Below are 22,924 nucleotides of genomic sequence, written 5' to 3'. Positions count from 1 at the left end.
GGGCCTAGGGCCAAAGGGGCGGGCGCGGCGCGTCGCGGGGCAGTGTGGGGCGGGGGCGGGACGCCGCCCGGCCGCGGGTCGGGCCCTGTGTCAGCAACACAGCAGACGCTCAGGGGGACATGGCGGGCTGTGTGGCCCGGCGGGTCCTGGCCGTGGGCAGCCGCTGGTGGTCCCGGTCGCTGACCGGGGCCCGGGGGCCAAGGCCGCTGTGTGCGGCGGGTGGACCTGGGGCCTTCCTACCAGCGGCGACCACGACGCGGAGGCACCTATCGTCCCGGTGAGGGACCGGCCGCGGGGCAGGGGCCCGGCGCCGAGGGAGCGTGTTCCCGGCCGGGAAGGAGGCCCGGAGGTCCTGCCCCCCGAGGGTGTTTGGTTTTGGACCCGGGAGAGGGTCCCGGCCGGGGGCCGACCTGCGCCGCGTGGGATGTGTGCCAGGAGCAGAGAAAGGGACGCGGTCCAGAGCCTGGGGTTGTGCGGGGCTGGCCCCGGGGGGGAACTCGTAACCCAGAGTGGGTCCTGCCTCCCCGCGTGGGGATCTTCGCGAGCCGCTGTGAGCAGGCAGCCTTTTCACGAAGCCCTCGGGCTTTTGACTTCGAACTCCCGCGGAAAGATGCTCGAAGTTGAAAACAGGACTGTTGAGTCTGAGCCCCGCACGGGTCCCCGGTTGCAGTGTGACCTTGGGGAGCCTGGGTCTCTGTGTGATCTGGGGAAGGGGGCTTGAGGTCATGGGTGAGGATGGTGTGAACGTTGTCATAAGCAGCTTAAATTCGGGCCAGTGAATCAAGGAAACATCATGTTCACATGTCAACAATGGTAAGAATAACAGTGCTTTAAAGAGCCCCCTAGAAGAAGCACCTGTCCAGAGAGGTCGCGGGGAGAACTGACCTTTTAATGGCTGAGCTGAGACACTTACATTGGGGAGAGATGATAACTGTTTGCATTTTCAGATCCCGGTGCAAATTGATGTAAATCGGCACGAAAACTAGATTTCAAGACCACTAGGTGCAGCGAAGGGAGTACAGCAGGAAATCTAGAGAGGATGAGTAAGCCCTTCCAGGGTAGGGCGAAGACTGCCGTTTAGAGGGGGGAGATGCACATGGACGGAGAACAAATGTTGTTCGAGCTCCTGGTATTCATGAGGCTTTGAGGGGCAACACAAGCTAATCAGGCTCTCAGGGAACGTAGTTTCTAATGGAGATAAGACATGGATACAAACAACTGAAATGCAAGGTGGGAAGGACAGTTAAAGTGCTGAGGGAGGTCATGAGGGTAGCTCAGGGAAGAAAGGAGGAGGGTATGAAGGCAAGATGTGAAGAATGCCGAGAATGAAGAGACGCAAGTGACCTGGGAGCTCAGGCCTAACCTGGACACCAAGGAGGGGCCTGTGGCTGGACCTGCGAGGAGGACAGGCAGCTCCGTGGAGCGGTGATTTGGCAGGACCCTTACCTGTTGCAGCTGGCCCCACTGACCTGACCCTTCTCTGCTGTTGTTGCCGTGGCCCCTCGGTGTCCTAGTAGCTTTTTTTTCCTCTTCTGATGGATAAGTCCTATTACCTCCTCAGCTGCTCAGTGGCTTGTTCTGTTCCTTCCTAATCAGAAACCGACCAGAGGGCAAAGTTTTGGAGACAGTTGGTGTGTTTGAGGTGCCAAAACAGAATGGAAAATATGAGACTGGGCAGGTGAGTGCTGGGCTGGGTCATCTTCCATTTTCATGGTGTGCTCTGCTTCTGAAAGGGTCAGAGCGGGCCGTAGGGCTGCATGTTACCGTTTGCTGCCCTGGTGTTTGGTACCAGACCAGAATCACAAGTGTTTAAAGGTGGGTTTCTTGTTTTCCTGGATTTGAATGCATTTCATGTATCAGTGGGTTCTCTCTCCAAGTGAGTGTGGACAGAGATGGTTTGGACTATAGTGAGGAGAGAGCCAAATTACTGAATAGTCCTCTAACATGGTGGGTGGTGGGAAACCAGTGGAGGGAGCTTTCAGAAAAGCAAACCTGCCTGGGTGGAGTGGCTCAGTTGGTTGAGCGTCGTCCTGTGCACCATGAGGTTCAATTCCCGGCCAGGGCATGTGTCTGGGTTGCAGGTTCCATCCCCGGTTGGGATGCATATGGAGGGCAACCTTTTGAGGTTTCTCACATCGATGTTTCTCTCTCCCTCTCTCCCTCTCTCCCTCTCTCCCTCTCTCCCTCTCTCCCTCTCTTCCTCTCTCCCTCTCTCCCTCTCTCCCTCTTCCTCTCCCTCCCTTCCTCTCTCTAAGCATGTCCTCTGGTGAGGATTTAAAAAAACAAAACAGAAAGCATACCTTTGGCGTTTTGTCATAATTGAGCTCTTCGCCGTGCAATAAGCTCTGGGTGTGAGGTTCTTTTTCTGTATCAGCTTTGTGCTAGATCCACTGAGGTGGATTTAGGCTTCTTGTAGGTAAGGATGACTTTTTGTTTATTGAACATTTGTTTTCTGTGCCTACAATGGACCGGGCATTGTGCATTGGCATTAAATCAGGAAACAATGCCTTTATGGCATTGACAGTTTAGAAAGGAATTATGATATGCAAATGGTCAATGGCTGTGCACTGTGCTAAGTGGGGGGGTGGGGGGGGAAGTCAGGGAACACTTTCTAGAGGCCAACATTGTGGCCTAAAGGATGAGTAGAAGTCCGCCAGGTGAAGATGGGGTAAGAATGTTCCCTAGTTGGGTAGATCACAGAGTTCAAGGAAAAGGAGTGGCCAGACCTTGTGCAGGAGTTGGCACACCCGTGTTGCTTTGTGGTCTGGGTCCCACCTGGGTGGCCTTGCTGGATTACAGACTCACTGAGGCTTCTCTTTCCTCCCAGCTTTTCCTTCATAGTGTTTTTGGCTACCGCGGTGTTGTCCTATTTCCCTGGCAGGCCAGACTATATGACCGGGATGTGGCTTCTGCAGCTCCAGAAAAGTAAGTTGCCCTGCATTGTGCCTCACAGTATTCTCAGGAGGGGGCCTGACTCATGGCAGACATAATTAGGATCCTAGGAGTGAAGATAGCATCCTCCTGGCCCTTAGAAGCAGCCCCACAATATTAATACCCATGGAGACAAAAGTGCTGAGTGCGGGGACATCTGTAATACTTTGAACAATAAAGATTTAAAAAAAGAAGAAAAAGTGCTGAGTGCCAGGGATAGTCTTAAGCCAGAGGGTCCCTTTAGACCTCCCAGGATACTCATTCTCAGTTTGTATTATAATTACCACAGAAGGCATTGGGAGACTAGACTTCTTGATTTCTTGACGGGCAGTTAGAATCTTTCTGTTAATCTCTTATCACCGTTAGAATACATTAATAAAGAAAAAGCCTGCCCGGCCATTGTTGCTCAGTGGTTGAGCCTTGACCTATGAACCAGGAGATCCCCGGCAGGGTATACAGGCTTGATTCCCAGTAGGGGGCATGCAGGAGGCTGCAGATCAGTGATTCTCTCTCATCATTGATGTTTCTTTCCCTCTCCCTTCCTCTCTAAAATCAATAAAAATATATTTGAAAGAAAAAAAGAAAAGGCCCATCAAAAAAAAAAACAAAAAATAAAAGTCCCAACTTCATTCAGTGATCACAGCCCTGGGATGTAAGAAGAGTGGGGTACTCTGGGCTCTAGGGACTGAAGCAGCAATTTGATTTTCTCAACATCTCCTTCTAAGAGGCAGCCCGAGAGTAGGGCAAATGATACTCCATGCCACGGTCCTCCACATTCCATTGTTTGCCCCTGACTGGGGAGTGGTGGGCTGGGTTTAGCTAAAACCTTCAGATCAGGTACCAGTCAATTTATTTAATTAATTAATTTATTTATTTACTTGAGGGGGTTTTAATTTTATTTATATTTTATTTTTACACCATAACCAAGTGGGATTTACTCCAGGGATACAAACTTGATACAATATTCACAAATCAATTAATGTGATACATCACATAAACAAAATGAAGGATAAAAATTACGTGATCATGTCAATAGATGCAGAAAACAAAACCTAGCACCCAGCCCTAGCCAGTGTGGCTCAATTGGTTGAACATTGTCCCGAAGGCACCAGACAGTTTAGATGAGGAGGGGCTGGGGTAGGGACCTGGGGCAGGCACTGATTCTATTTCTCTCTGGATGCTCTTCGGCTTCTCCTACCCTGTAGAGCAGAGAATCCTGCTGGCCACGGCTCTAAGGAGGTGAAAGGCAAAACTCACACTTACTATCAGGTGCTGATTGATGCCCGAGACTGTCCACATATAGTAAGTAAGCAAGAAGGCTGGACCTGGGGTTCTTCTCCATGGGAAAGGCCTGAATCCCATAGGGCACAAAGGGAGGGAGAGGACTCAGACAGCCCAGATCAGCACTGGGTCCCAAGTCCTCAGGACTGGATAGTGACTAAGAAAGTCTGACTCGCTTCTTGCCTTAGTCTCAGAGATCTCAGACAGAAGCTGTGACTTTCTTGGCTAACCATGATGACAGCCGGGCCCTCTATGCCATCCCAGGTGAGTAGAGCATTTGAATGGTGCCTGTCAGTGAGGGGTCTAGTGTGTCTCAAGGAGAGGATTCAGATGCCTTTCTGATGTCCTTTAATCTGCTGGGAGGGATTATAGATGCTGAGAACAATGGGACCAGGGTTACCCCACCCTGGGACAAGGCCAGGAATTGTATTTCTTCTCAGCCTTGTTCCTCCCCTCACCTACATGAGTTTCACTGTCTCTTTGCCTCTGTGTGCCAGGCCTGGACTATGTCAGCCATGAAGACATCCTCCCCTATACCTCCACTGATCAGGTTCCCATCCAGCACGAGCTCTTTGAAAGATTTCTTCTCTATGACCAGACAAAAGGTAAGCTCTCTCAAGAAGAGAAGCTGGAAAGGGAGGGCCCTTTCTTCAAAAACAGTATCATAGAAGTAATTTCAGAGCTCTGTTTCCACAACCTTATTCACCCTCCCGTTAGACCTGTCAGGTGGATGGCTATCATCTCCGCGAGATATGGAAACTCAGGTGATGAGAAGGGACTCAAGATTGCTAGTGAGGTCCAGCCGGCATGGCTCAGTGGTTGAGTGTCGACCTATGAACCAGGAGGTCATAGTTCGATTCCTGGTCAGGGCACATGCCTGGGTTGTATGCTCGATCCCCAGTGTGGGGTGTGCAGGAGGCAGCCTATCAATGATTCTCATCATTGATGTTTCTCTCTCTCCCTCTCCCTGCCTCTCTGAAATAAATAATAATAATATTAATAACATATACACTGAGTGGCCAGATTATTATGACCACCCGATGTTTGTAGGCAAATTAGCTATAATTTCGTGCTGAAGTTGCTAGAGGCCCAGACCATTATAAATAGGGAAGCAGGTTGTTTACCACGACAGTAGAAGTGATTTTTTTTCGGGAGATACGGGTAAACAACATGATTTAATAGCCTTTGAACATGGGATCTATGTATGTGTGTGTATGTATGTGTGTGTGTGCGTACACACACACACACACACACACACACACACACACACACACACTGAGTGGCCAGATTATTATGACCACTTGACGTTTGTAGGCAAATTATCCGTACACTGCATCGTATGGGATATGGAAGCTGAAGGCCTGTTCGAACACCTTTGCTGTCTGCAGTTACCAAGATAAAACGTCTCCAATTCGCACAGGAACACAAGGATTGGACAGTCGAGCATTGGAAAAAAGTCATGCGGTCTGATGAATCACGTTTCCAGTTGCATCATGCAGATGGCAGAGTGAGAATTTGGCGGAAACAGCATGAAAGCATGCACCCCACATGCATGAGTACAACCCTTCAAGCTGGTGGGAGCAATGTTATGGTTTGGGGCATGTTTTCCTGGCACAATTTGGGCCCTTTAATTCATGTGGAACAACGTCTGAATAGCACAACATACCTAAGTATCGTTGCTGATCAAGTTCATCCTATCATGTTGATGGCGTATCCCAATGGAGATGGCTTCTTCCAACAAGACAACGCGCCATGCCACAGTGCTCGTATTGTGCAGGAGTGGTTTCAAGAACATGAGGGAGACTTTACCTTGCTTAGGTGGCCCCCACAATCACCAGATCTCAATCCAATTGAGCATTTGTGGGACGAAGTTAATAGAGCCATCAGGCAGCTGGTTCCACAACCATCAAATCTCACAGAACTGGACAGTGCTATTCATCAGGCATGGTGTCAGATTCCTCGCATCACCTTTCAACATCTCGTGGAGTCAATGCCAAGAAGAATCGCCGCAGTATTGAAGGCAAAAGGTGGCCCAACGAAGTACTGATGGGGTGGTCATAATAATCTGGCCACTCACGTTCAAATATATCCCACATTCAAAGGCTGTTAAATTGTGTTGTCTACCCATATCTTCCGAAAAAATCACTTCTGTCGTGGTAAACAACCTGCTTCCCTATATATAATAGTCTGGCCCTCTAGCAACTTCAGCACGAAATTATAGCTAATTTGCCTACAAACGTCAGGTGGTCATAATCTGGCCACTCAGTGTGTGTGTGTGTGTGTGTGTGTGTGTGTGTGTATAGCAATCCTTTAAATAAATAAATACATATATATATGTATTTATTTATTTAAAGGATTGCTAGTTAGTGGCAGAGCGAAGTCTGAAAACCAGGGCTCTTAATTCCCAGTCCAGTTCTCTTCCCATGATGCTACATACCTCATTGGGGCTTCTTGGAAGCAGCTCTGTGCTTTCTTCCAGCCTGTGCTTTGCTTCAGTTTGGGTGTCTTGTTTATCTGAGCCACCACCAGGAAGGGTTTTCTAGGAGGGAGAGTTGGAAAGTGGGTATAATGCCCTGGATTCTGGCCTGGACTAACCAGTCATTCTCTTGCCCCAGCACCCCCTTTTGTGGCTCGGGAGACACTAAGGGCCTGGCAAGAGAAGAATCACCCCTGGCTGGAGCTCTCCGATGTCCATCGGGAAACAACTGAGAACATCCGTGTCACTGTCATCCCCTTCTACATGGGCATGAGGGTATGTGCCCGGCGTGGGCCCCTTCCCTCAGGGCTAGGTCCCCAGATTCTGTATGGTCTTCCCAATGTGACTGCTGGAGCAGGTTCCAAATTTCAACCATGTGCTGGTGCTTCTGCTTCCGAGTCCTCCATGGCGTGGGGTTGAGCAGCCTCTTGACAAGGGCTGACACCAAGACCGAGAGCAGGGAAACCTTTGGGTCCCAGGAGAGTCCTCTAGGCTGACTCCTCTCTTCTGACTCAAAGGGAGCTGTGTTTATGAAGAACATACACATACTTGTCTAAATTGTAGGCTGATCTTCATACTTCTTATGCATTAGTCAAACATTTGTTGAGCTATTTCTTGCCTGGCTGTAAGCTAGGTCCTGGGGATACAGATAAAAATGAAACATTGTCCCTGCCTTCCAGAGCTTGTGATAGTGAGGGATGTCAATATACACCACACCAAGTATTGTAATAAGGTTGGGCTATGGTAGGGCCGAAGAGGCGGGCAGTGGCCTGGGCCAGCAGTGAGGGGTAGGGAGCAGCAATTGTCAGGGAGGGTGGTCCAGAAAAAGGGACGAGTCCTGTGGCCGATAGGATAAGAAGGAGGAAGGCCAGCGCCAAGCCAGTGCTCAGTGGTTGAGCATCGACCTATGCCCCAGGAGGTCACAGTTTGATTTCTGGTGAGGGCATGTGCTCGCGTTTTGAGCTCGATCCCAGTAGGAGGTGTGCAGGAGGCAACTGATCAATGATTCTCTCTCATTGATGTTTCTATCTCTCCCTCTCTCTTCCTCTCCCTGAAATCAATAAAGACTTTTTTTTTTTAAAAAAAGGAGGAAGGCTAGGGATGGACCAAGGGAAGGCTGCCCCCCACAGTGGGCTTGTTGGCCATAGTTCAGTCGTCATCATCCACAGATATTCCCAGCATTATCTGTCTCTGCAACCTTCCTGGAATACATCTATTCCATTGGAGAGATGTTGAGTGGACTTAAATTCTTTGTGTTTTTTTCCCCAGGAAGCCCAGAATTCCCACGTCTACTGGGTGAGTGTCTCGAGGAGGAGGAGCTCAGGAGGGGTGCATGGTGGGGCAGGTTGGGAGGTGGGGGAGTTTACCTCTGGGGAGCGGGGGCCTGTGCAGTGCAGGTGTCAGCCTTTTTTGCCTTTTGGTCTCAGAATTCTGGGCACACTAGCCCAAAGTTTACTTTCTCAGATGTGAACTCTCTCACTCCCACAGTGGCGCTACTGTATTCGCTTGGAGAACCTTGACAGTGACGTGGTACAGCTTCGGGAGCGACACTGGAGGATATTCAGTCTATCTGGCACCTTGGAGACAGTGCGAGGCCGAGGGGTGGTGGGCAGGGTGAGCATCATCATTAATTGGGCCAGTAATGCCCAATTCCTGGTCCTGCACAGCAGGCTTGGGGGCTTAGTGTGTGGTTAGGGACAGAGGCTCTGGGTGTGAATGCATTGGTGAGAAATCTTACAACAACCCTGTGAGATAGGTTTCTTACAACCCATTTCACAGATGAAGAGAATGAGACTGTGAAGTTGAATAACTAGCCCATGGTCCCATAGCTAGCGGTGCAGGGCCTGGATTGGAATCCAAGTGATCTAACATCAAAGCTGATGTAGCCGTGGTTGGTGTGGCTTAGTTGAGCATCATCCTGTGCACCAGAGTCACATGTTCGGTTCCTGGTCAGGGCACATATCTAGTTGTGGGTTTGATCCCCAGTTGGGGCATATACGGGAGGCAACCGATTGATGCTTCTCTCTCACATCGATGTCTTTCTCTCCCTTCCTCTTTCTAGAATCAATGAAAATCATATCCTTGAGTGAGGGTTAAAGAGAAAAGCTGATATAGAGTTTTTTGTAGCTAGCACAGTGCCTTTTTTTTTTTTTATATTTTATTGATTTTTTACAGAGAGGAAGGGAGAGGGACAGAGAGTTAGAAACATTGATCAGCTGCCTCCTGCACACTCCCCACTGGGGATGTGCCCACAACCAAGGTACATGCCCTTGACCGGGATCGAACCTGGGACCCTTCAGTCTGCAGACCGACGCTCTATCCACTGGGCCAAACCGGTTAGGGCCGCAGTGCCTTTTTAAAAATCTGAATTTGAATGCCCTTGGATGGGGCATGCTCCCACTACTCCTGTTGTCCTTCTTCTACCTTTTACATGCTTGCATCTTCTGCTGATCCTTGAGGAGATCTGATTTTGCAATTCCTGTACTACCCCACCATTTCCTGAGAAATAAAGTCACGAGAAGTGGCAGGGGTCACATTGAACAAGCATTTATCCAAATTAGCAGGGACTTGGGGAAGCAGGGTGGGATAGAGAGTAAGAATAGGGCTTTGGAGTTAGTCTGGTTTCAAATGCCAGCTGTGTTCTTTACTCACCGCATAACTTGGGTAAATTATTTAACCAAAATCTCAGTTTCTTACTCTGAAATGGGGATTACACCTTTACCTTACGAGTACTTGGGAGACTTGAGTCAGCAAAGGTCTGCAGAGCACCGCCATGGTGCCTTGCACTTAGGCACTCAGCAAAGGGACGCTGGAAGGGTATTTACAGAGTAGGCCCTGTGCCTAGCATCTTTGCCCGGTGCCCTCAGACATTTAGTCTACGATGATCTTTCCCAGAGGCAGAGTAAGAGGCCCAGGTCCATGGCTGTGCAGTGGAGGAAGCACTGGCAGGCAGTCATTGTGGGAGGCATGAGGAGGCATCCAGTCCTGACCAACTGGCAGTAGCATCTGGCCCCAGGGTACAGGGGACTTGTCTGGCCTGACCTATTTTGCCTGAACCCTAACAGGAACCGGTGTTATCCAAGGAGCAGCCTGCATTCCAGTACAGCAGCCACGTCTCCCTGCAAGCTTCCAGTGGGCATATGTGGTAAGTGAGGGTGTGCTGGGGCTGGGGCAGGGGCAGTTTAACTCCACAGACACAAGCTGCAGGTCAGAAAAGTGGGGGCTCATAGCTTTGCAATTAATTCTGGGCCAAGTTAAGTCCTGAGATGGAGCCTTACCTGCTGTTCATTGTTGTGGGACTTGTCTGATTGTTTATGACTGTTTTCCAGTTCCCTGTGGCTTTGTCGAGTAAGGACTTCAGCCAAAGAGGTCTGGTGATTTGATGGTGCAGTGTTGCCTACATAGTTGCCTCCCCCCCCACCCCCACCCCCGCCCTCGGTATTTTACTCCTTAACCTGAAAGTGTAATTGGATTTTTAAAAATACATATTTTTATTGATTTCAGAGAGGAAGGCGAGGGAGAGAGAGAGAGAAACATCAACGATGAGAGAGAATCATTGATCGGTTGTCTCCCGCATGCCCCCTACTGGGGATAAGGCCCGCAACCTGGGCATGTGCCCTTGACCAGAATCGAACCTGGGACCCTTCAGTCCACAGGCCGACGCTCTATTCACCGAGCCAAACCAGCTAGGGCTGTAATTGGGTTTTTTATGCAGTGTGCATCTAAGGGCCAGAATCAGGACAGCTGTATTTTTTCTTCTCATGTAGGGGCAGGAAGGACTCTGGTTCTCTGGACCAGTGTTAGGCTGGCATGAGCCAGGCAGAGGAGAGCCCAGCCTGTCCTCTGCCGTGCTTCTGGAGCTGAGGACATAGGGCTATCCAGATCCTCAAGAGGGCTTCAGCCCTCACTCCCTCTAAACCAGCTTCTCTGACCCACAGGGGGACATTCCGCTTCGAGAGGCCGGACGGCTCCCACTTTGATGTCCGGATCCCTCCCTTCTCCCTGGAAAGCAATAAAGATGAGAAGACACCACCCTCAGGCCTTCACTGGTAGGCCAGCTGAGGCCCTGAATGGGCAGGCTCAGTCCTTGAACAGCTCTCATCCCACAATTGCTGCAGAACTCTCTCCATCAGTGGGCCACAGTGGGTCTCCTAATTGGTTGCGCCATTTGAATGTGGGGTTCTTTCTTTGGTGGGTGGGCTGTAACTTTTCTCCCGAAGACCCATGTAGGACTCCTCCAAGGCTGGCCTCCCTGTAAGCCCCGCCTACACTGTGTTCCAGTAGCCCTTTCCACCAGGAACTCTGTCCGGCTGCCACAGGCTTGGAGGAGTTTCCTAGTCGGTCACACAAGTTGTTTGGAATGTGAGGTTTGGTCAATAAACCAGTGCACGCTTGGCCATCCTCGCCATTTCTGCCCCCAAGGTCTCAGGCTCCCTTTTTGACCCAGTGACAGCCCTTGATTGCTTCCCTTTCTACTAGGGTATGTATGTTTCCCTCTTGAGGCTTGGGGTTGGCTAGACATCTCCCAGGATCACTGTGCCTCTCAGTCAGTGGGGTGGGGGCTGGGCTGGACTAGTTCTCTTCTTTACCTTCTGCCAAGTGCAGAGTAGGAGGCCAATATCAGGGTCAGAGGAGGGCCTGGCTTGTAGTGCTGGCCAACCATTGGCATCTCTGGCCTCATTGGGCCTGGGAGAGAAATGAGGCAAGCCAACCAGGTTTCCTGGAGCAGTGGGCCTGCCAGCCTTGAGCACAGATGTCAAGCTTCCAGACTACAGATGCAGAAATTCAGCCAAGGAGCTTTAGGTACGGGTGGTGACTAAGCCAAGCTACTTTGTGAGCTTTTCACACATCTCCAAGAGCCAGAGATGAAACATGCTGCATTTTGCCCTGATTCTTAGGGTTCCTGCTTCCCCACTACCATAGTGATTGCTAAAGCAGTCGTTTTATTCTTGAATTAATATTAAATCTCAGTTCTGGCCCTTATTAGTGTTGTCCTTAATCCTCCACCAGGGGGAGTCTGTGTTGCAGGACAACTGAGTGCAATGGAACTTGAGGGAGAACACGAGGTCAGGTGGTGAACACAAATACAAGAACAACATCCATAGCAGCGAGCTGACCGAGCTGTACTCACTGTAAGCATGGCTCTGTACCACTGCAGTGTAACAATTTTATTAGAAATTAGTGTTTGTTTCCATCACCTGTGCAGAACAACAAAGACTTGTAGTTGTATGATACAGAAGAAGTTCCCTCATGCCAGGACCTGTGCCATCCATTAGGCAGACCCGGTCAGATAACAAACTGAATAAAACCCAATATTCATTCATGTCCTTAACAGCAGGCTTCCAGTTTTTGGAGAAACTGATGAGAAGGTTTGACCTTCATCCACACTTTTTGTTTACATTTCCCCTGGGCTGCTCAGAGTTGAAAAATTCATACAAATAGTGTTTTCTGAATGGGGCTAGGAAATGCAAAATTCTCCAAGTCCTTACACCACACAGTCTGATTTAAAAAGCTAAGATTACTTAATTGAGCTTAGTTTTTCTTAACAAGGAAATATTTTCAATCAGGGAAAATATCTAGAGTCCCAGGAAGAAAGACTAGTCACTGAGCAGAGAATCTGAATGTCAAAGCAGTAAAGAGGTTACAGGAGCTGTGAAGGTCAAAGGACAATCATTAAAATACTTCAGTGGGGACCTGGGACTTTGAGTATTAAAGGGCATCAGGAGGACAGTTGAGGAAGTAGGCCAGTGGCCTCAGAATTATTTTCAGGCCAGTAGGCTCTGAAAAAGCCAAAGCCAGAATCTGGCCAAAGAAGTGGATTTGTCTTCATCCTATTACTTCACTGAGGGCTGGAAGAACTGTTTATAGCTGATCACGAGGGTGCCTCACCTGAAAGTCTTTATACATTGTGACAAGTGTAAAATACCTGATTAGAATCACATTTCCCTGCCCCATCATGTCATTTCAGGTCCTTGTTGAGTGTCTATTAACCCTGGCCTGGCATTTGCCCAGAGACTCTGTGGAATCAGCCATGAACAGCCACTTAAGGGCTTATTGTAAGAGTATTTGAGAGCTGAACTTGATAACTTATGTCCCTTCCTGAATGAGTGGGTACTGCTAAGTGGCTATGCTGCTTTGTTACTTGTTAGGCTGGCTGAACGTTCCTTCCTGATGGCATTCCTTTGGAAAAGAATTCAGATAAGAGCCTCCCAGGGGCCAAGCCAAACATAATGAAAACCAAAGCCCTGAAGAGGAACTTGCATCCTTGTCTAAGAGCTGGTGCTTGGCATCTCCATGGCTAAGTTACCCAACAAGAAAGAAAGGAAGAAACCTTTTAAGGGGCTTAGGCTGCTCACATTATCCTGTGTTAGAGACTCGCGCTGGGAAGAACCCCCATCCCCAACCAGGACACAAAACCAATAACATTAATTGGGGGGGGGGGGCGGGGAGCGGTGTACGGCCAAGCACACACCATTTCTGCACAGGGCTGCAGAGAATGCAGGACTGTCCAGTGGTCATGGGCTCCACAGCCTTCCTGCTGTGGCTCATGCTCCTGGCCCCTAAAACGGTTTTGGCTTTATAGTAAGGACATCATTCCGTGGAGCTGACAGCAAGAGAATCAAAAAGAGCAATCATGTTAGCCCCTAGGAGTCAGTTATGTGACTCTAAGATGTTGGGGCAAAGTGTCCTTTCTCACAGGGGCGTTACTAGGACCACAGGTCCCATCTTACACATCCTTTCTCAGCACTGTCTGGGCAGGCTGTTTGGCCAGCCTGGCAAAGCCAAAACTGGTCAGTGTTTTGCTTCTTCTATTTCCTACCTCAGATTGATTCTGCGGGAAGAGGGGATTAGGGTCAGAAAAAGACAACATAGGTCAGGAAAGAATACAAATCTCCTGAACAAAAGAACAAAGTGCTTTAAAGAAATAGATCCCAAAGGCATCGAGACAGGTCCAGGGTCTTAGCATCCTGGAGGGGTAGCAGGAATACCCAGTCCCCTCATTATTAGACCTATAACTATTCATTTCCTAGATTATTTTAAAACACCTCATCAAGCCTGTGCTTAAACATCTTAAGAGAAAAGGAGCCCCACCTTCCAAGAAACTGGGCTTCCACAGCACCAGCAGCACCTTCTCCACAGAATGACCCCACTTCCCGTGGGCCTCAGCTAAGCAAAGGGGCGTTCAGCAAAGGGCCAAGGGGATGCTCTTAGCAGGACGTGGGCACATTAATCCACTCACCCTGGGGGCAGAAGCAGCTCCCTGTCAGACAGGAAGGGAGATGCTGAGCAAAGGGGCCAGGACTCAGTCATCTGGAAGTGCTCAGGGAGCAGGGCAAAGGAATGTGGTCCCTCCCCTCCTCAGGCCCTCTGACCTCGCAGGCAGGGCCTATCATGCCTCTGGGTGCTGGAGCAGAAGCCCAGCCAGCAGCAGCGTGGGGTGGCCAATGGGGCAGGGTTCCACAGGAGGGGAGACAGGGTGTCCCATGCCCTGACTCCCTGAGGGTTTTGTCAGTCGCGATGGGCAGACTGGTGGCCGAGCTGACGGTCATCGTAAGTGCTGTAGCGTTTGACATGGATGCGACGGACACGGTCCCGTAGTTCAAAGGTCTCCTCATCTTCACTGGGGGAAGCCTGGCTATGGCTACGGCTTGTAGCCTCCAACAAGGAGTTGTCAGGGACTCGCGGGGTCTCGTAGAGTAAGACGTTGAGTGTCTCCTCATAGATTCGGGCCTCTGGAAATTCCACCTAGGGTGAGGGTGACAAGAGGACTGACTGAACAAGATTTCATCCCAAAGAGGGAGCAGCATGTCAGGGCCCCTGACCCTGTGCTGGCTCCTAAGGCCTCCTGACCTCTCTCAGGAGACAGCTGGCTTTCTGTTTCATGAGGCCGAGGCAGGTCTCCCTCGGAAGGCGGTGTGAGATGTACCCTATGCACATAAGAATGCAGAAAACTAGCACCATCCATGTCCTACCGGGTCCCAGACCAATGGACTAGTATGTGCAGAGGTTAGGGCCTTGGCTTTGAGGTTAGCCGAGGTACAAATACAGCTCAAGTACTTAATAGCTGTGGGGCCTTGGGCTTCACCTTGCTACGCCTGAATTTCCACCTGTATAAAATCATGGTTAATATCCACCTCGGAGAGCTGTGAACATTAATTGAAAGATGAATAGGCATGCATTCAAGGCTCCTGAATTCTAGACTAACTTGTGTCATCTTGAGCTTCTGTTCCCTCATCTGCCAAATGGGGAGAATGGCTCTAGTCTTGCCTCTCACAGATGTGGTATGTGAGTCAAAAAGTTCATGGAAGAGAAAGCACTCAGGAAAGTAACAGGTGCTGTTGCCACTCCCACAATGTAACCAACCCTCCCAGAGACTGCCCCCTGAATCCTCACTCCGTTGCTATCTGCACATGGGAGCTCCCAGCCCAAAAAATGACAGGAGGAAGCAGGGCCACCTCCTTGAGCTGTCCTCCTCTGCCCCTCTAACCGCCCAGCTGTAGGCATTTTAGTAGCCTGGGGGTCAGAAGGTAATACATGAGCGTGGCTGCTTTGAGCCCTTCACATGCCCATGACTCCCCCAGAGGAGCTGCCCTTCTACACCAGCAAGGCCTGGCCGTCTCCGGAACATACACTCTGGTGGGCAGCTACTCTCCGGGGAGGACACCGACCCTCACAGTGTGGGAGAGCGGGGTTAGCTGAGCTTATAACTGTCACCTAACACATCCTTCACGCATGCCTGGCACTGTTGTTACTGCAGAGGCTAAGCTGACTGAGCAGGAAACCCAAGTAGCAGGGGCCAGAGAAGAGATCTCAACAGTTATTTCCACTATACTGCACTGCTTCTCTTAAGAATGGTCTCATTTTCATAATAGCTCTTAAATTTGCACTATCATTCCCCTGTTTGCAAATGAGGAAACCGAGGCTCAAATGGTTTAGATGGCTTATCTAAAGTCAGAAAACTGGTAAATTGTGGCGCCAGAATTCAAACCTGAACTGGGCCAGCTCCAAAGACCCGGTCCTTCCCAACTGACCAGAACAAATAGTTTCATGCCATTCCCAAGCCCCCTTATATTGTTTTTTATCCTTGCCTATCACCATCACAGAGAGCAAAATGGATGCCCCTTTCGGTGTGTGTCCTGCCCCACCCATGCAGAGGGAAGCCCCTACCTTGGTCTGCTTCTTCTCCGTAGCATACACAATGGAGGTACAGCACACCTCTGCCAGCTTGCGACCCTGGCCATAGAATGACCAGCAGCAGATCTCATCACCGATGACGTCCTTGATGAAGAGCACACGACCGTTGAAGCGCAGGGAGAGCTTGTCAAACAGCTCAATGTTTTTCAGTAGGTGGTCGTCGGAGTTGCTGAAAAACCCAGGGGGGCCAGCAGGCCTGGAAATGAGGTTCCGCACAGGGAGGACACTACCTGGGCTCTCCCACCCCTCCCCCAGCACGCTGAAAGGAGGAAAAGTCAAGATGCCAGAGGGCACAGGAAGAGAAGCGTCAGGGGCACCTTCTGGGTTTGGGGGCCTGCGCAGAAAAGCAGTCGAGTTGGTTTTAAGTTAAAGCAGAGAGAACTGAGGGAGGGAGGTCTCCTCTCATTAGGCCTGGAAAGGAGGAGGCTTGCTGCTATCTTAGCAGGATTCTTCCTTTGCTGTGAGGGTGAAGGGAACAAAGAGTCACTGGGAAGATTTGGGACTGACCCTGAGCCTGCAGCCTCCTACAGCCTAACTGACCTGTTGAGAAGACGCGAGGGGGGGGGGGGCACAGGGTGGGGGGGCAAGGGGGAAACTGGCCTAGGACAAAGGTTGGCTTAGGAGGAGTCCCAGCCCACTGGTTTCCCAGTGTCCCTCCTCCACCCCACATAGGATAATGCTGGGAAAACACCTGGCATGCAGCCTGACATGACAGATGTTAAACGGGTGTTACATGTTCAGTCTCGTCCATTCCAGCCAGGGCTCTGCACCAAGTTCCAAATGCCTCTGCCCTGATCTCCCTTCTACTCTCTGTCCTTCCCTCCTTAGACCCAGACCTGTGCCAACCATGCCAGGAGTGCAGGTGGCTTCCCTTGGTCTGCTGCCAAACTTCCACTCTGACTGCTTGTCTCTTTTAGCTGCTTCTGCAGCCCTTCCTCAAGGCCCTCCCCTCAACCCCACCAACGCCACCCGCCACTGATGCCCACCTTACCTGGTGTAGGAGTACTTGTTGTTGCTTCTGTTGTACAGCAGCTTCACCACAGGCTGTGAGGGAGGAGAGTGTGAGGGCTGGGCCAAGTCCCGGAATCCCCTGCCTGAGCCCTCAAGTGTCCCTCCGAGATCCCAGTACCTTGGTGGAAGATTCGATGAGCCTCTCCTCCTCCTTCAGGGAGGTGATGATGGGGATGTTGCACACAGGCTGGTAGGAGTCCTTCTTGTCCTGGGTGACACAGCGAGAAGCCTCTTTGAGGTCTGTTTGCCAGGCTTAGCCAGGCTTTCCCCAGGAACTGTCAAAGCCCCTCTGCCATGGCCAGCCCTGCTTGCTGAGGCATCAGACAGATTAGGAGCCCCTGGTAATAGAAACTGCCAGCTGGCAAGCAGACTCCCATTTCTGGAAAAGCTAAAATGCAGGTATCTAGGCTATAAACTAGCAGCGGGGCCTAGTCATACGGCCTGAGTGCACCACCTTACAAAACTGACTGGCTGCCCACTTGCTTGGCCTGGGCAACACCTGGTGTGTGTGTGTGTGTGTATGTGTGTGTATTTTTTAATATTTTATTGATTTTTTACAGAGAGGAAGGGAGAGAGATAGAGTTAGAAACATCGATGAGAGAGAAACATCGATCAGCCCCCAACTAGGGATGTGCCTGCAACCAAGGTACATGCCCTTGACTGGAATCGAACCCGGGACCTTTCAGTCCGCAGGCCGACGCTCTATCCACTGAGCCAAACCGGTCAGGGCAACACCTGGTATATTTAACTAGGTTGGACTCGTCAACCATACCTGCCACACAGCCTTCCAGGAACTGGACTCATGTCCCTGAAGGAGGGGGCCAACTCCCAACCATGTCAAGCAGCCCCAACTCTGCGCCATACCTGCAGGGCACTCTGGCACATGTTCACCAGGCCCTGAATGAGGTAATATTTCGCTTCAGCCATCAATTCCTTGATTTCTTGACGGTTCTGAGGGAGGGTGATGGTGTCATCACGGAGGTAATTCAAAATGGTGCCGAAGTGCTTTCCACATCGGTCTATGAGGATCCAGCCTAGGGATTCAAATGGGCCCCAGAGGGTGACTGTTTGCCTCCAGGTACCTCAGAAGCAGGCAGTAGCAAAGGCCACCTGACAGCCTGGTGACAGGTGGCAGAGAGCCCATGAGCATAGAGCCCACAGCATAGGGTAACAGAAAACAACCTCAAGCTCTTAAGTCCATTGTTGCTCTCACTCCTCCCCCTGAAACCAAGAACTGGCACATACTGTAGGAGAGACAGGCCCCCAGGCTCTGGGGAGGCCTGCAGAGGTCGAAGCACAGGAACGCTCAGGCCACCTCCTGACAACACAAACCACCAGCCCTGTTTGCCTCTGCCCACTGCCCCGCCACTATGGTGATGCTTCTTATGAGAATCTTAGTCCTATGTGAAGAGAAAAACAAAGTATGGATAGCCTCTCTGGGAAATGGGTGCGTAGCCATACAATAATCTATGTGCAATGCCAAATAGAATTCTGAAGCTTGATTAAGGATGCCAGGTGGAGTCCTGTACTCGGTGAACTGGAAAAGTGAACTTAGAGTCTATATATGCCAGGCTTACGCCCTGCCCTGAAGTCACACCCCCAGGAACGCCTCCTTCCCTTCCCACCTAGCCCAACAGCCCCGATACCTCACCTTCCTTGTCAGTCAGCACCTCCATGCGCCCGCTGAACATGGCCTTGAGCATGGTGTCATGCCGCGTTAGTGCCCGCACCGTGGTGTAGTACAGCGAACCGCCCACGTTGAGCTGGACGTATTTGTTGCCCAGGCTTCCTCCCTTGAAGCCGCTTAGCTTGGGCTTGGCCCCTGAGGCTGGGCACAAGCAGGTGTCCCCCGACATCTCCCGCTTCAGGTAGATCACCACACGGCAACAGGTGGGCTTGGAAGGTTCCGCCGTGGTGAAGGGTCACGAGTGAGTGGCCAATGGAGGTGAGAGCCTCATACTCTCGAGGCTGTGAGCAGGAGATGGGAGAGAAGATGAGAGTCAGCAGTGGACAAAAGGAGAAACACTGACCATCCAGTCATTCTCTCCTTGACAAGTCAAGATTCCCTGGCAGAGATGAAGGCCCTAAGCCAGCGGTTCTCAACCTGTGGGTCGCGACCCCTTTGGCGGTCTAATGACCCTTTCACAGGGGTCGCCTAAGACCATCCTGCATATCAGGTATTTACATTATGATTCATAACAGTAGCAACATTACAGTTATGAAGTAGCAACGAAAATAATTTTATGGTTGGGTCACAACATGAGGAACTGTACTTAAAGGGCCAGAAGGTTGAGAACCACTGCCCTAAGCAATAGTAAGAAAGATGCTCCTGCTGTTTTTTATGGTACCAGGAACCACATCCCAGAGCCCAGAGCTGGTCACATCACCAGCCTCCCTGAGATTCAGCTCTGGGCGGCAAGGAGGACAAGCAAGCACTTGGAGCCAGTCAGAGGAACAGACTGGGCAGGGCGGAAGTCCTTACCCTGGGGATCTGCCAATCAGAGTCCAGTTATTTTCTTCTCAAGATTCCCAGGATTCAAGACTTCCAGTCAAACCCACTGGGAATTCAGCCTGCTCAGGAGTTTCCAGGAGCCTGAGGGACAGGGTACGCTTCCTTTTAAAGATTCCAGACCCAGGAGCAGCCTGCGCCAGTGCTTATTTTGAGTAACACCGGAGTCTGGCTTCAGGAAGGCGAGTAGAAGCAGCTCAGGAGAGCATGAAGCGAGTCGGGCTGGAGGGTCCCAGCCACTGTTCCTGGCAGAGGTGACCCTGGCTCCAGCAGGCGCTTCCTGACCTTCCCGTTTCTTGGCACCAGCCCTATCCTAAGTTCCTGAAATTGTCACCATTTTTCAGGATTGAACAACTACAGGATGGCTATTTTTGCTTCTTTTCCTGAGGAGGGGCCCAGCCCTATCTCTTCCTCAGTTCCCTTCCAACAAGAATGGGAAGAAAGGGCTAGAAAAGACCAGATGATAAATCTAAAATCAATTAAGTGATTTGGAAATTGAAAGTAAAGCTAGGTCACTTCTTTTGATTTAGACTTTGTTATATGTTTTGGTTTTCTAAGAATCCATACACTGAAGAAAAAAATAATAGAAAACATTCATTGCATTAAATGTTCCAGGCATTTAATATTTATTAACTCACTGAATTCATTCAGCAATAAAACAATATTGAGTTCCTATTAGGTTAAGCAGTAGGGATAGAGAGGTGAGAAAATATCATCCCTGTCTTCAAGGAGTTCAAAGCATCATAATGTTAACAAGAATAAATATGATAAGAGTTAGCATTTACTAGTACTTCCCCCTGCTACGTGCCAGGCACTGGAGATACAGAAGAGAACAAGGCATGGCCTCATGGAGCCTGCATTCTAGTTGGTGGATACAGAAAACAAGAAAACAAATAAGCAGGTAATTCCAAAAGTGAGAAATGCAATAAAGATAAAACAGTATTTTTTTAATACATATTTTTTATTGATTTCAGAGAGAAAGGGAGAGGGGGAGAGAGAGAGAAACATCAATGATGAGAAAGAATCATTGATTGGCTGCTTCCTGCAGGCCCCTAATGGGGATCAAGTCCACAACCTGGCATGTGCCCTTGACTGGAATCGAACCTGGGACCCTCTATCCACTGAGCTAAACCAGCTAGGGCTAAAACAGTATTAAGAAAGTGACTAGGGAGATGCACTAATCTAGATAGGGGACCAGAGAAAGCCTGTTTGGGAAGGTGACATTCCAGCTGAGGTCTGAGAGGATATTCCAGACGAATGGAAACGTAAATGCCAAAATGTCAGGTAGACACACGTTTTAGGAACAGAGTTAAGGCCACAATGGCTGGTGCACAGATAGAAAGGAAGACCAGACCATATTAAAGAGTTCTGATTCTTTACGAATTGCAATGGGAATCGATTGGAGAGTTTTAAGCAGGGGACTGATATGATCTATTTACATTTGGGAATGTAAGACTTCCAGACAAACCTACTGTGAGTCCAGCCAGCCTAGGAGTTTCCCAGGAGTCTGAGGGACAGGATACACTTCCTTTATAAAGGATCCAGGCTCTGGCTGCTGTGCAGAGAATATATTGTAAGGGTTCAAGAGATCCAGTGGGAAGACCAGAGGAAGCAGTAGTCTGGGCAAGAGAAGAATGGTGAAGGCTTGGACTATAGTGGTGAAAATGGAAACAGGAAAAAGAGTGGAATTACTTCATTTAGTCATCACAACATTCAGAAGTTTACAGTTGCACATCATCTCTTGTAAGTGCAACCCAGAAACAGTGCACTGGTTTTCCCAAGTTCACTGCTCCATTCTCCAAACTTAGCACAATGCCATTCACATTTTATTTTATTTTTTTTTATTTTTTTTTTTTTAAATATATTTTATTGATTTTTTACAGAGAGGAAGGGAGAGAGATAGAGAGCTAGAAACATCGATGAGAGAGAAACATCGACCAGCTGCCTCCTGCACATCTCCTACTGGGGATGTGCCCGCAACCCAGGTACATGCCCTTGACCGGAATCGAACCTGGGACCTTTCAGTCCGTAGGCCGACGCTCTATCCACTGAGCCAAACCGGTTTCGGCGCCATTCACATTTTAAAGCACTGACTATATGTTAGTCTGTTACACTGAAATCGTCCCTGATAATTTAGGTAGGTCCCTGGGAAGGATTGCCCAGGAAGGGCCGGAGCAGGTGCTGTGAGGTACTCAATTCCTCTGATGGCTTGTCCAGGTGACTCTCATTTGCTTCAAGGACACAAAGAACCCTCACCTGAAGACTGCCCGATCAATAAGTAACACTAGTATGGGATCACCTTACCTTCCTCAGCCCACCCCAAAGGAACAAAACCACCCCTTAACAGGTTTCAACCAGTTCTTGTGTGTTTTGTGTCTAGCATCCATTTCCCCAGGATCAAAGAAAACACACACTTATTCTGCCAAAGCAAAGGAACTCAAAGACTAGGTTGTTGCCAACAGAGAAAGACAAACCCAAAGTTAATCTATTTTTTTTCCTACAAAGCAATTGCTAGTAGCCCCTGGGTGACGTCAGCTCAGATTCTGTCCATACCAATGGGTTCCAGGAATTCTCTGGCAGGTAACGCCCAGAAAGTAATTCCTGTGAGAATGAAGTTTCCACTGGAAGCCTCAGTGCTCTTCCTTCCGGACTTTGTGTGCGGTATCTGGGGGTGCCTGAAGCTGGGGGCGCATCCGTGTCACACTCAGCGAAGCTAAGGGGAGCCCGAGCAGAATCAAGGGCAAACCACCTCGGCGGTGGGAGGAGGGAGGGGTCCTAAAGGAAGAACACTCAGCAATTAGTTACACACGGGGAAGTGGGACGTGCGGAGAGACGGCGGGTCTAGCAGAAATCCTAAGTGTAAAAATCGTAGGCTTCATCCAAAGGGTCTGGAGAAATTAAACAAGACCCAAACTCTCTGTGGCCAGTGTGGAGTCTTTCCCAGCTCGTACCCCCGCTTACTACCGAGAAACAGAGACCCGGACACAGAGACACACAGACAGACACCCACCCCACCCCACCCATCTCCCCTACGCTGCCCCACGCCTTTTCCCCAGTACCAGGTGGGGCTCTTTGCTCCAGCGCGAGGCCCGTCCATCCCTTCCCGTCGCCTTTATCGGCAGACCCGATTCTTACCGTCCCCAGCGGCGCCTCTCCTGTCAGGTGGGTAGCAGGCCGACACCGAACCGCCCCTAGGATGTGGCCGCCCTTCAAACAGCAATCCCGGGCTGTGAAATCACATCCTCCGACTGCACACTCCCTCCCGAGCTGCCGCCCAGCGGGGCGGGCCCAGGAGCCTGAGACTATAAGTCCCGGCATGCCCAGCATCCAACCAGGGGAGAGGGAAGAGTTCCTAGCAGCGGTTCTCAACCTGTGGGTCGCGACCATCAGAAAACACATATAGCATATCAGATATTTACATTACGATTCATAACAGTAGCAACATTACAGTTATGAAGTAGCAACGAAAATAATTTTATGGTTGGGGGGGTCACCACAACACGAGGAACTCTATTAAAGGG

At 50.1% G+C, this 22,924-nt stretch overlaps 2 protein-coding genes across 6 annotated transcripts; one reads left to right on the top strand and one right to left on the bottom strand.

Annotated features, from left to right (window-relative positions):
* The first annotated feature begins 54 nt into the window (after window positions 1-54).
* POLDIP2 (DNA polymerase delta interacting protein 2) lies at window positions 55-15,811 on the top strand. Of its 3 annotated transcripts, none has more exons than XM_023759500.1 (12): window positions 55-277; window positions 1,597-1,678; window positions 2,828-2,925; window positions 4,137-4,233; window positions 4,401-4,476; window positions 4,710-4,817; window positions 6,828-6,964; window positions 7,958-7,984; window positions 8,177-8,302; window positions 9,754-9,833; window positions 10,627-10,737; window positions 15,793-15,811. In XM_023759500.1, coding segments are annotated over exons 1-12 (1,101 nt in total). In that variant the 5' UTR covers window positions 55-119; the 3' UTR covers window positions 15,794-15,811. The 3 variants fall into 3 exon arrangements, with proteins under 3 accessions (XP_023615268.1, XP_023615267.1, XP_006095576.1); XM_023759499.1 differs by lacking the exon at window positions 15,793-15,811 and adding an exon at window positions 11,699-12,020; XM_006095514.3 differs by lacking the exon at window positions 15,793-15,811 and having other exon boundaries at window positions 10,627-11,671.
* On the bottom strand, window positions 11,842-22,680 carry TNFAIP1 (TNF alpha induced protein 1). Of its 3 annotated transcripts, XM_023759501.1 has the most exons (9): window positions 22,539-22,679; window positions 21,957-22,178; window positions 20,876-21,053; window positions 18,546-18,862; window positions 17,759-17,928; window positions 17,013-17,102; window positions 16,875-16,927; window positions 15,857-16,052; window positions 11,842-14,434 (listed from the first exon to the last, which is right to left on the bottom strand). In XM_023759501.1, the coding sequence occupies exons 4-9, from the start codon at window positions 18,748-18,750 to the stop codon at window positions 14,198-14,200; spliced, it is 951 nt and encodes a 316-aa protein (XP_023615269.1). In that variant the 5' UTR covers window positions 18,751-18,862; window positions 20,876-21,053; window positions 21,957-22,178; window positions 22,539-22,679; the 3' UTR covers window positions 11,842-14,197. The 3 variants fall into 3 exon arrangements, with proteins under 3 accessions (XP_023615269.1, XP_023615270.1, XP_006095574.1); XM_023759502.1 differs by lacking the exon at window positions 21,957-22,178 and having other exon boundaries at window positions 22,539-22,680; XM_006095512.3 differs by lacking the exons at window positions 20,876-21,053; window positions 21,957-22,178 and having other exon boundaries at window positions 22,539-22,680.
* Window positions 22,681-22,924: the final 244 nt, after the last annotated feature.

Source organism: Myotis lucifugus, unplaced genomic scaffold (genome assembly GCF_000147115.1).
Source record: "Myotis lucifugus unplaced genomic scaffold, Myoluc2.0 scaffold_157, whole genome shotgun sequence".
NCBI lineage: Eukaryota > Metazoa > Chordata > Mammalia > Chiroptera > Vespertilionidae > Myotis > Myotis lucifugus.
The sequence above is the reverse complement of the archived record's forward strand: the minus strand, read 5'-3'. Positions and strand labels throughout refer to the sequence as shown.